We start from the raw sequence: 13,754 nt of genomic DNA on the forward strand, positions 1-13,754 counted from the left end.
ACTTGTTTCTCAAGGCCTGTGTTTCAGGTGGTAGCATGGGCTACTGCATATGTTTCAAGCCACTCAGTGGTTGCCTCCACCATAGTAAGCACATAACACCACTGCAAGATTGTGGTAAGGTGATATAATCAACGTGCCATGCCTCCCCATATTTATATTTTTGTAATTGCCCTTCCACCCAGAGAGGTTTCATCCTCTTGGCTTGTTTAATTATGGTACATGTTTCACAGTCATGAATAATCTGTGCAACAGTGTCCATAGTTAAGTCCACCCCTTGGTCTGTAGCCCATTTGTATGTTGTGTGTCTTCCCTGACGGCCCAAGGCTTCACGGGCCCACCGAGCTAGAAATAATTCACTCTTGTGTTGCCAGTCCAAGTTTATTCGAGCCACCTTAACTCTGGCAGCTCAATCTACCTGATGGTTATTTTGTTGTTCTTTAGTAGCCCAACTCTTCGGCACATGAGCATCTACATGGTGCACCTTTATAACCATATTCTTTATTCGGGCACCAATATCTTTCCACAGTTCAGCAGCCCAAATAGGTTTAGCCCTTCTTTGCCAGTTATTTTGGTCCCACTGCTGTAACCACCCACATAAGGCACATGCCACCATCCATGAGTAAGTATAAAGCATTGGCCACCTCTCCTGTTCAGCAACATCTAAGGCCAGTTGGACAGCCTTTATCTCTGCAAATTGGCTTGATTCTCCTTTCCCTTCAGTGGCCTCTGCAGCTTGTTGTGTGGGGCTCCACACAGCAGCTTTCCATCAGCGATGCTTCCCCACAATATGACATGATCCATCTGTGAACAAGACATTTCTTTTCGTTTTCTGGTAGTTCATTGTATGGTGGGGCCTCTTTAGCTTGCAATACCTCTTCTGCTGGTGATGTTCCAAACTTTTTACCTTCAGGCCAGTCCATAATCACCTCTAAAATTCCTGGACGACTGAGGTTCCCCATCTGAGCTCATTGTGTAATCAGTGCAATCCACTTGCTCCAAGTGGCATCAAAAGCACAATGGGTAGAGGGAACCCTTCCCTTGAACATCCAGTTCAGCACTGGCAGTTGAGGTGCTAGAAGGAGCTGCATTTCAGTACCGACTACTTCGGAAGCAGCCCAAACCCCCTCGTACACAGTTAAGATCTCCTTTTCATTTGGAGTGTAGCACTCTTCAGACCCCCTGTACACTGCACTCCAGAATCCCAGGGATCAGTCTCAGGTCCCTCCTGAGGCTCTTTGCCACAAACTCGAAGTGAGACCTTTCTCTCCAGAATCAGTGTAGAGAATGTTCTTTACATCCTGTACTGTCCATACTGGCCCCAGGGCCACAGCACAGGCTATCTCCTGCTTAATCTGCTTAAATGCCTGCTGCCGCTCGGGACCCCACACAAAATTATACTTCTTCCAAGTCACCTGATAGAGGGGGCTTACAATGAGGCTGTAGTTTGGAACATGCATTCTCCAAAAACCCACTGCACCCAGAAAAGATTGTGTCTCTTTCTTATTAATGGGCGGAGACATGGCAGTGATTTTGTTGATCACATCTGCCGGGATGTGATGACGGCCATCTTGCCACTTTATCCCTAGGAACTGAATTTCCTGGGCAAGTCCTTTCACTTTGCTTCGCTTAATAGCAAAACCAGCACGCAGAAGGATCTGGATTATTTGCTCTCCTTTCTCAGAAACTTCCTTTGCTGTGTTCCCCACACGGTAATGTGATCAATATACTTTAAGTGCTCAGGAACTCCACGCTGTTCTCAGTGTAGATTGGATCAACCCATGGCAAATGATTGGGCTGCATTTCCACCCCTGGGGCAAACAATTTCAGGTATATTGAATGCCTCTTCAGATGAACGCAAATTGTGGCCTAGATTCTTTGGCCACAGGAATGGAGAAAAAGGCATTAGCAATGTTACTGGTGGCATACCTCTTGGCTGCTTTTGACTCCAGTTCATACTGGAGTTCTAGCATATCCGGTACAGCAGCTGAGTCCCTAGCAATGCCACCCAGTTGGTGAGCTTCTCTGCTGTCTAGCCACACACTGTTGGCCCCATTGTCCCAGCATCGAATAACCAAGTAGCAATAGGCTCATTTGGGTGACGTGAGAAGTCTTTTCTCAGACTTCGAATTTCATTCATTTTCAGAGATTGATCAACAAGGGTAACAATATCTTGCTCACCTCTTACTCTTTCAGGACTTCTTGTTGCTCTTGTAGGTGTTGGTGACTGTGGTTCTACTGTGTGCCCCTCCCCTTGACTCAGTGGTGCTTCTCCTGGATCTCGGAGCCACTCCTCTGGACCTCTTTCCTCCTCTTTCTTCTGTTCTGAGTCAAGATTCATTTCATTTTCCGTCCTCTTACAGGGGTGACTGAAATCAATTGTGGTGTCTCCTGTGGTTGGCCAGGTTGGTCAGTTCCGATGCTCTCATCCTCTAGCTCGGCTTGGTGTCTGTCTTGTTCGATTAGGAGAGGATTTAGTTCAGATTGGAGGGTGTCTCACTCAGTTTGGAGGGTGTCCCATTCAGATTGGAGGGTGTCGAGTTTGGACTGGAGAGAGTCTCGCTCAGATTCAAAGGCATCTCGTCGAGATTGGAGATTCCTTCTCTCATCTTGGAGATTCTCCCCTTTGGCTTGGAGACTTTCTTGCTCAGCTTGGAAACACTCTTGCCAGGTTTTGAGATTCTCTCTCCTGGCTAGAAGACTCTCTTTCTCAACTCGAATTCTCTGTCCTGCCTTGGAGACTCTCTCTTTGGATTTAGAGACTCTGTTTCTCAGCTAGGAGACTCTCTCTCTGGACCTGGAGATTAACTCTCTCGGCTTGGAGTCTCTCCTGGAAACTCTCCTTGTCAGCCTGGAGACTCTCTCTTTGGGATTGCAGGGAGTCTATCTTGATTTGGAGGGCATCTCTCTCAGACTTGAGGACATTCCTCTCAGATTGGAGGTCTTTTCTCTCGACAAGGAGACTCTCTTGCTCAGCCCGGAGATTCTCCCTCTCAGCTCTCAGACACTCTCTCTCAATTTCACAAACTCTCTCCCTTTTTGGGATACTATTGAATAAGGCCTGATAAGCACTAGCCAGGCCCCAAATCATTTGTGCCTCCTCAGATCTGCCTGAGCCACAACATTCCTGTCTCAAATAAATGTTTAAGCTCTCAGGGTCTTTCAGGTGTTCAGGAGTAAAGTTCCATGACACTGAAGATGTCCATCTCTCTACAGTCTCTCCCAAGCCTCTCCACACTCCCTGCCACACAGTATTCTCTGGTTCTGGGGAGGGCTTCCTTGAAATACAATAAATACAAGTACTGACTGAAATGATGAACAGTAAATTCAGAGAGATTAACAATGCGATCAGGTGAGCATTCAAAAACTGCATAAAGGATTCAAAGGAGAGACTGGGAACCTGTTTAAAAATCCCAAGTTCTGTGAAGTTAGCAGCTCCCTCTGCAAACAGGTTTAAAAGAGAAAGTGGAATCATTTTTTTCTCTCTTTACAGAAGCAAGATATCAGTGCTCTAAGTTTACAAGTATCCCAGAATATTGGCAGTCCGCCTAGACTTTCAAGGTCAAGTTTTCAGTGAGTACCAGTGAAAAAGATAAACTTTCCCAATGAAGCTCTCCAAGGGCAGAGAGAGATTCGTTCTAAAAAGCTAAAAAGCAGCTGTTGCCCACATCCTCCACCAAGAATGTCAACGGTTTACGGGCTGGTTCGGCCTGGTTCCGTGACGAGCGGGGCGGAGGGATCCGCAGATCCACGCCTCCGGAAAAAGGGAAACAGGGGACCCCAAAATAATTAAAAATGGCAACAATCTGAGGGAAACAAACTAATTTACTAAGTATATCATCGGAATGCAAGATAACATACTATAATACAATATAATCAGAATTGAAGCTAATAAATCAAATGTAATGAGAGACAGAATGTCCGAAAGGTGGATAGGCCTCACCACAATGCTGAGGTGAGATGCGCAGTCCAGTTGAGCAGCAAGGAGACAGGAGAAGAGCCCATAACAAAGAGCAGATGAAAAAGAGCGCATCAGGTGACCTTGCCAGGAGTTATATCTCCTCTCTGTGACTGCAAAGTCCCCTGGGGAATGTAGTTCTTCTTCTCTTCAGGGCAGGTACCCAGGACTTGAGCATTAACAGTTAAACTCCCAGTGCCCCACATGATGTTATGATGTGGAATATCTAAAACCAAAAATTATAAAACCATGACTAATCTGCTTAACAGTTCCCCACCATCCATTCACTTAGATCTGTGTTGCATTACCTGTTGGCAACTGAGAACCTTCTAAATAAATAACTCAGTTTAACCTTTACTTAGCATATTATTAAAAAAAAAAAAAAAAAAAAAAAAAAAAAAAGTTATTTTAAGTCAATGTGAATAACACCCAGTACCCTCCTAAATAAATATTAAAATTAGAAATTTAAACTTGCTTTTACTTGACACTGCATTTACCTTGGCAGAATAAAAATCAGGTTCCTAAAATATAATGGGACAGTAACCATTTAGCACCCACCTCTTAATCATTCATTCCATCTTTCCATCTTTATGTATTAACCACAAAGCTTTCTTTCATTCTGATTTATTTTTATTGTACTTTCTCAGCAGGCTTGCATAATGTTACTTTTTTGTGGCTTCTGCATGCAAAGCACACACACTTGCAGTTACCCAGGTTTTGTTTGCTCCATTTCAGGGGCAAATGAATTTAAAGAGAAGTATCATGATATCTATCCCTCTTCATAGTTTCTTTTATAGCAGGTTGCAAGTTATGTTTGACCACTATTGTATTGCAGTAATAAACTACAATGACAAGAGTACTGATATACAAAGGAATCCATTAACTGTTTGTAGCTGTGTTTTTTTTAATCTATTGTATACGCATTTTAGTATACATTGTGCTGAACAAACTGATAGCTCATACATACTACAAACCAGATTCAGATGGCTTCCCTCTTACAGAATAGCTTTGTCTGCCAGAACTGTTGTGGAATTGTACTGCTGACATTTCAGCCATTGAAAGTGGCCTTTCTTTGCTCTAATTAGGCAGCTGAGACTGTCAGCTTTTTCTATGGAGAGAAATTTCCATGATATTTGTGGTAGTTCCTTCTTCAGGAAGAATTAACTCTGAAAGGCACATCTGAATAGAAAAACTTGTTACTGCGTGAATGGATCAGATGCACTGTGTCTGAGAGTGTGATGACTAGTGAACTCACACATGGAGTACTCTGTCCAGTTCTGAACTCCTCAGTATAAAAAAGACACAAATATACTGAAGAAGGTCTAACATGCAGACGCCAAGGCGATCAAGGGACTGAAGCACCTTTCTCTTTGAGGAGAAGCTGGGAGAGAAGGCACAGGAGATTTTATGAATGTCTATAAATACCTGAAGGGACAGTGCAGAGAGGACAGAACCAGACTCTTCACAGTGGTGTCCCGTGCCAGGACAAGAAGCAATGGGCACCAAGTGGAACGCAGGAGGCTCTCTCTGAAAACAGGAATAGCTTCTGTACTGTGTGGATGATGGAGCACTTAGATAGGTTGCCCAGAGAAGTTATGGAGTTTCCTCCTTGGATTTCCAAAAGCTGCCTGGACATGGTCCTGAACACCTTACTCTGGATATCCCTGCTTGAGCAATGAGTTAGAGTGGATGAATTCAGAGGTGGTTTCCAGCCTTAATAGTTCTACGGTTCTGTGACTGCTGCTGAAGACACACTGGCACAGGATGGACAGTTGGCTTAGCTCTGCTCAGACACATAGACAGATAGATCCAAGAAATCTTCATCATAAACAAGTTGTATATATCTTAGGTTTGTTTCTCTGTGATCATAACAGTCAGAACTATTGTTGGCTGCCCTGTAGAGATTTTCATGATGGCTATCAGGATCTATTCTACATACTGTGATTAGTCATTATATGGAACAGACTCATTTTCAGTGCTTTTTCTGAGTTTTGAGTGAAAAGTTATGTTCCTTCTTTGAAGCAGTGCCTCTGTACAACATATGGCAGGATTTGCTAACTCTCAGATTCCAGGGCATATTGAAAATGATACACTGCATGAAGAAGGGAGGTGTTACACTGCTGAATTCCCCAAAATAGAATCATAGAATGTCTTAGGTTGGATGGGATCTTAAAGATCATCTAGTTCCAACTCCCCTACTGTGGGCAGAGTTACCACCCACAAGACCAGGCTGCCCAGGGCTCCATTCAGCCTGACCTTGAATGCCTCCAGAGAGGCGTTCCACAGCATCTCTGGGCAACCTGTTCCAGCGCATCATTACCCTTTGAGTGAACAACTTCTACCTCACATCTAAACTAAACCTCCCCTCTTTATCCTATCACTATCTGCCTTTGTAAAAAGTCAGTCTTTCCTATTTAACAGCTCCCTTCGAGTACTAGAAGGCTGCAGTGAGATCCCCTTGGAGCCTTTTCTTCTTTAAGTTAAACAAAACAAACTCCCTCAGCCTTTCTTCAGAGGAGAGGTGCGCTAATCCTTTGATTATTTTCATGGTCCTCCTCTGGATCAGTTCCAACAGTTTCACATCCCTCTTGTTCTGGGGTCCCCAGACCTGGATATGGTGCTCCGCATGGGGCCTTACAAGGGCAGAGTATAAGGGACAGACCACTCTCACTCTGCTGGCCACACTTTCTTTGATGAAGTCCAAGAAACAGTTGGCCTTCTGAGTGGCAAGTACACACTGTTGACTCATGTCCTGCTATTCGTCCACCAGGACCCCCAAGTCATTCACTGCAGGGCTGCTCTCAAGGATTTCTTCTCCCAGTCTGTACACATCTGTGATTGCCCAACTCAAGTGCAATACCTTGCACTTGGCCTTGTTGAACCTCACTGAGTTCTCATGGGCCCTCTTGATGACATCCCTTCATTCCACGGTGTCAACTGCACAACTCAGCTTGATGTCATCAACTTGATTTTTGGTTCTTCCTAAATGATGGGTGTGTGCCTGGGGCCAGGCTGGGCCACTCAATGGGGAAAAGCCACCACCTTGATGGCATGGAGAAGGGAGTGGGCCATGAGTTGGACATGCCGGGGTTGCACTCTCCTTTGCCTCTCTCTTCTGATCAATGTATCCCTCCTTACTGTTTCTCACACTCCTCCCCAAGTTTAGTTCCACATGCACCTTGGCTTTTCAGATATGCACATCTAGATGATATCTCTGTATTCTTCCCAGGCCACGCATTCCTGCTTGTACTTGTACTTTTCTTTCTTTTCTCTCAGTTTGACTAGCATATCTTTGTTCAGCCATGCTTGTTTCTTGTCTCTTCTTCTTGATTTCTTCTTCTGGGAGTAGAGAGCTCTTGTGCTCTCAGAAAGATATCCTTAAATTGCTTCTAGTTCTGTTCTGTTCTTACAATAACTTGCCAATTGCATTGCATTAGAATCTTCCAGTAGATGGATTCCCTCACTTCAGTAAAACATTCACTCTAAGCTCTCATTAAGTATCAACCAAATGTCACCATCTCCTAGAAGCATGCTCTAAGATTACAATTTGCAGCTGCTTTCTGCTTACTTGCAATGATAATCTGTGATAACTTCACTTTAAACTGATTTTTCTTTCCCTTCTCTACTTCCTCTTCCTCCTTTCTGTCCTCTTTGCTTGTAAGAGTTTAATTTTCACCCAAAAAAAGTAATTATAATTACTCTAAATATCCAGTGGAGATCAGAGAGAAGAAAATAAATCATTTTTAGAATTCTAGAAAAAAAGATGGCAAACATAACCTGAATGTACTGACAGAATTGGAAGTGTGTGGGCTGGATCACTAATTTTCACTAGGACAGGCTTCATTAAAGAGAAAAATATGGTTAGATTAGACACACTTATGTAATGAAGTACTTGCCTATCTCTGATGAGCACTTCTGATTACCTGTTATTAGAATTCTTGTACACCTAAACTAAATTTGGATGGAAAACTGTCTACACAGCTGTCAATTTCAGAAAGAAGCATTGCATTTGATTTTCAGTATATAGTCATTTTATTTGACAGTAGGATGCTGGGCATCTTAACTGTAATAATAATGACAGTTTGTGTGGGATCGAACTATACATATATGCAGAAAATACACACTGGATTATATTATATAGATTTCTTGTTCTTTTTGTTAAATTGTGATCTGCTGAACTCCAGTGAGACAACATTAGCAGATTGCAATAGCAACATCCTAAGGAATTTTAAGCAGTTTACTGGTCTGTTCACCAAAGTGCTACTGTACTTCATTATACACTAGTTTTATGGTTATTAAGGCATACATTTAGCACTTTTTATGACCTCTGATGGAAGGTCTGGAATGTAGGTTGGGCAAAAATATCACAGATATACACTTTACATTATTTAGAGTTATGATGATATTTTGACAGAGACTGTATTCTTGCAAACTTGGCCTATACCATTAACTGAAAAGAAGAAAAAACCTTTTTATGTTGCTATTCAAGATACCTTGAGATCATCAAGCTGAAATTTATATGATTGGATCAGAAATCCTCTGTAGTCAGTGAAAAGACACGTTAGTGCAAACAGACTCTATTAGACTGAAAATCTTCTTCAGACCTCTTCCCAGCTCTGCAACTCCTTATTTTTAGAGATTACTTTTTTTTCTCTAATTCTCTTTACTACTGAGTGTCTCTAACTGCTCTCTTGTTCTCTGTTTTTTTTTTTTGTTGTTGTTGTTGTTGTTTTGGTTTGGTTTGGTTTGGTTTGGTTTGGTTGTTGTTATTTGTTTTTCCCCTAATACCTTCCTCTTTCTGGGCTTTTGTTTTTTATCTCACTATTAACTTTCATAGACTTCTATTAATGACTTAAATTGCTGTCTTTTGTCTTCATTCAAATAACTCTTCAAAACTCATTCTTTTTATTGTGCCTTTAGGGAGAACCCTTTGACTTAAGTAAATCTGAAATGCAAATAATATACTTGGCAAATATACAATACATTTAATCACTTTCTTTGGAAAACTGTGGTTTTCCAGCATAGTAGGGTCTATATGCCTTTTTCTTTGCATTCTCTGCGTTTTCTGTTTATTGTTGTTGATGAGCTTCTGCACCCGGTTTGTTTCCACTGATGATTTCAACTTTTTTTTACCCAAAGTTCTTTATTTCCTCATCTTCACACATGGGGTTAATACCTCTGCATATATAGAAATGAACTGTGTGTTGTGCTTAAAAATGTGCTGATGTACTATGCTGCTTTGCTTTTACCGAGCAATCACATCTTTAAAACCTGAACCAATTTACCTGAACATCTGACTGAGGTCAGAAATAAAACACATGTTAACATTGCATACTAATAAATTGTCCTGTGGTTTTTTTTCTGATTTTTGAACATTCATTTTATGTTTCTCCATGTAAGTATAATGAACCTTTGCCATTACCTTCTATGGATATTGCTGAAGACTTCATTAGGAAAATGGTGACAGGTAGATAGGAATGCATTTTAAACCTTTCTGAATATTGAAAAAAAATGAATAAACTAGTTTGAGGTAAAATATTTCTTCTATTCTTTCTTTATGCTTTAAAACATCTGTCAACCTTTCCCTGTCGGTGTCAGGACACAAGTGACATTTGAACAACAATTTTTGTTCACAAGTGGCACATCTAGGCTGTCTCTAAATTTTTTCTTTAAAAACAAGAGCGACTTCTCCTCCTGCCACAAAAAGATATTTATCTATCTATCTATATCTATATCTATATCTACATCTATATCCATATCTATATCTATATCTATATCTATCTACATCTATATCCATATCCATGTCCATATCTATACACACATATATATATCCAAAACTATAAACCCCAACAATTCCATAACAATACCTTTTCAAAAGAAACAAACATACAACTCATTCTTTTGTGGAGAATCAATCTTGTATTTTCAACAATTTTGCATTCAAATAATGATTTTGTTAGAATCAAATGCTATAGCATCCTATTCATGGCAAAATGCTTCACATCATTTTTCTGTTTTAAGCAGAATTATAACATGAATCAAATTTGTTCAGGTTTTAATAAATTTAGTTAGTTTTTCGATGTTGGTTTATAGTTTGTGATACTATCGGAAGAAGCAAGAAACTCTTCTAAATTCCACTAAGCTCATTTGTGCAAACAATACTTAAGTATTAAATGATTTCTTTCTACCAATATTTTGCAACCAAAATTGAAAGTAATAAATACAGAAACCAAATTCAATCTAGAAACATGTGAAGTGAAAGGCTCAGTTTTTCTTCAGCTGGGTTAGAGCTCAGGGTTAAATACAAAGAGGTTATTATGAATTTGCTTCTTAATAATTGTCATTATCACAAATGAATAGAATAATTGTTATATTTACTTTTTACTTGTGTACTCACATAAAATGGCATGTTATCTCAGGCAACAGAGTTGCCTTATTCTAATAAGGCGTACTGAACTTCTACTCCAGCAACATTCTTTTTATCAGATATGTGTAACCGAACACTTATACATGAAGAAAATATAATGAGAAGAAAAGTAGGGCTGCTTGACATAAAATAATATTAAATGCAAGACACTTGCATGATGTCCTCTTCAAGATCAGAAACTTGTTGGTTATCATTGGTTACATTTCAACAGGAGGTCTGTTTTTTGTTGTTGTTGTTTTGTTTTATTTTTGGTTTTTTTTTGTTTGTTTCCTTGAGATATGTTTCTCTTTACAGTTGACATCAAGCTTTCACATCAAACCTTCACATGTATATACAAGATCAAAAGTTTTGAAAAACTTTAAATTCCTCAGTCAGCATCTCTTTTCATGAGCTCAGTCAAAATGCTACTTTACACAGAGAAGTACGGCTGTTTTCCCTGATTCCTTGTAGTTATTTTTTGTAACCATGTGGAAAAAAATTATTAGTGTTACACTCTGAGGAATGGAACAGAATCAGACATTAGGGTAATGAATCTGGTCTGGATCATAACGTCTGAATGTAGAGGTATGGATTTATAAGGAATAGGCAAAATCTGTGGGATTATAATGGGATTGTAATATTCCACGCTTTCCAATTCTAAACTGGTTGTAGTTTTTTAAATTAAATATCAGTGGATCTTCATCCACAAACCTGCATTTGGGTAGCCTCTGCATAATCAAAGCTAGAGATGTGAGCAGGAAGGGTGCTAGAAGACTGGCAGGAAAGACACTAAAGGACAGGAATCTTTGGGTTAAATTCGTACAGATAAATATCAGAAATGCTTGTTTCATTCTGTTTTGTTTTTAGAGATAACCTCAGGATCAGAAAACTAAGAACTTACTGAAAAATCAGTGAACTCTTAGAAAAAATATGATGTTTTCTGAATGTTTTATCGTCTCTTCTGTCATTGAAGAACCGGATTTTCTGCTGGTGTGAGACAGTATGGTTCAATCAACATCATTTAGTGACTAATACTGCTGGCAAAAATGGGATTGTGAGAGTTATATCTATCAAAATTAGGTTTCAGATTGAACTCCCTATCTTTGTTTATTTTATTATGTCTAAATCTGTTCAAAGACTGTTATTGCTTATTTCTTCCTCATGACCACTTGTTTCACTTGTGTGACCTTAAAAATATTAAGATGACATCAAATTTTAGTGCACAAGGCATTGTGATATGTTTTTAAGTGCTGCCTGTTTCTGTTTTACTAACTTGCTCTGTAGATCATCTAACTTCTCTGAGTTGAGCTGAAAGCCTTGTATTAGGAGCTGTAGCTATCAGTGGAAGTAAATGAGTTGCCACTAGTTACAACTCCTTTTATTTTTTTTTTTTCTTTTTTGCCCCTTAAGCAGCTGTAGTCAGGAAATGTGGGATAGGATAAAAAAAGTCAAAATAATTGGATCTAAGAAATCTGAACATACAGCTGAGATGTCGAGTTTCTTACAGGTAACTGTAGAATTTGAATAATTTAACCTTTAAAATGTTGTTTATTCTGTTGTGATCAAGAGGAAAAAATGTCACTCCTTTCTTTTGCTGATGCCATTTACAGGGCATGATTACAGATGCCTGGTGTAGCTGCTTGTGTACAAGGAGCCTTCAACTCAGTGAGGAGCCTTGCTGTGCCACGTAAATCATCCAGAGCAATTAAATTTATATATAAAAAAAAAAAAATAGACTGAAAATAACTTCTGAATCTATTCACAAAATCATGACAATATTTTTGCTTTGCTAAATAGGAATTTGTGATTGCCCAATCTCCAGAACTCTGAAATAGGTGGCTGCCAAGGCAGGTGCTATATGGCCCAGCAGTTCCCTGTGGGCTGAGAACTGGGGATGTCCATATAGAGGTTCAAGGATGAGATCCCACTATCATAGCCTGGAGAAGGGGGTACCAGAGCAGCGCCAGATCCAGGCATTGGGAACCTCCCCAGGCATGGATTGAGACACGGCTTCAAGTCAAGGCTAAGCTAGGTGTCAGGCCCAGACCCAAACCAACTGGATGAGGGCAAACCACAGGTAGGGACGTTGATGCAAGTGGTAATACCCACTCTTCATAACGTATTCCACTGTTACATCCTTTCCTGTATGTGGAGAGGTGCTCACATTGCTGTTAGCCATTTGAAATTGCAGTTACAGGTTACTAAATCAAAAGAAACATTGGGACAATGGTATCCAGGTGCCAGTTTTTCATTTTGCAACCTCTTGAAGTTGGAAAGTTGCTATTCTGATGCTTTTACTTGAGGAAATGAAGCTCAGGCTATCACTGTCTGTCACACTGCATATTAGCAGTGCTGTGTGCTGCCTGGTACTAGTAATTGCAGAGCTGGGAAATTTGTTACTACAAAGATCCTTATTCACAGAGTCATTCTCATACACTCTTTGACAACATAACCACTGGTGAGAAGATGATGGTGTTCTGGTTAGTTTTAATATTCCTATTCTAGGAATGTCAACTGAAATGTTTTCATGGTAATGTGAAAATAAATGAAAGATCATATTCCTACTCAACAACACTTGAAAAGTCTTAAATCTGTTTTATCCTAGCCATATTTCAGCTGCTTTGAGCTCTGCAGGGGTCAGTTTTATGAACATGTCCAAAACATAATGAGGTAGTAACCATTGAGATGCATGGCCAACAGGTGATACCTACCCAACAGCTACTCAGCCTGTTTAGAGCAACAGTAGAGCCAGGGACATCAGAGATCAAACAGATTGTTTAATGCAGTCTCTTCCTTTTTAATTCTGTGTATCAGAATCATCCATTTAACAGTGAGTACAAATATTTGTGAACAACATTAGCTTAGCTCTCTTCCCATGAAAGTTTGCTCATAGGATGGACAAGGAGGAAGCGCTTTGTGTACTTTGCTATTTGGGTCAGACCTTATGCACTTTATTACACTAGTGCCTTACAGGAAAAAAAAAAAAAAAAAAAAAAAAAGACTTGTATTTTCTGGAATGCATTGCTTCACCAAGTCTAGAATATATTCTATTATATGCTATGCCGCTTCAGATAGTCCATTGAAAGTACACTGCTTGCCTTATGAAGCATGGCCTGTAGCATGCCTTAGGGCATGGCACTTGTGGGGCTAAAGTGATAGCTAAGTTACTGTATATGCACTGTACAGTTGCTCATACTTACTTCAACATAAAACAGCACATTTACACATTAGACAAGCACAAAATGGTCCATGTGGAACTACTTTCACTTGAGGCAAAGTCTCCTTGTAGAAGTCAGAAATATATATATATTTTAATTGTGCAAATAAGCAGAAAAAGAAAGAAAGAAAGAAAGAAAGAAAGAAAGAAAGAAAGAAAGAAAGAAAGAAAGAAAG

The 13,754-nt window shown here is 40.0% G+C and overlaps 1 protein-coding gene across 7 annotated transcripts in view; it reads left to right on the forward strand.

The window, feature by feature from the left end:
- The window catches only part of PCDH9 (protocadherin 9), a 703,877-nt gene that overhangs the window by 156,723 nt on the left and 533,400 nt on the right, over positions 1 to 13,754 (forward strand). For 2 of the 7 annotated variants that reach the window (XM_042838945.1, XM_042838948.1), the window contains exon 2: positions 3,114 to 3,163. The exons of the other annotated variants lie outside the window; for them this stretch is intronic. In XM_042838945.1, the coding sequence (XP_042694879.1) occupies positions 3,114 to 3,163 (50 nt within the window). The remainder of the gene's footprint in view (positions 1 to 3,113; positions 3,164 to 13,754) is intronic. 7 annotated transcript variants of the gene reach the window in all.

The sequence above is a fragment of the Centrocercus urophasianus genome, unplaced genomic scaffold, assembly GCF_019232065.1.
Source record: "Centrocercus urophasianus isolate 14NV4802_14NV808 unplaced genomic scaffold, USGS_Curo_1.0 seq_9, whole genome shotgun sequence".
Lineage (NCBI taxonomy): Eukaryota > Metazoa > Chordata > Aves > Galliformes > Phasianidae > Centrocercus > Centrocercus urophasianus.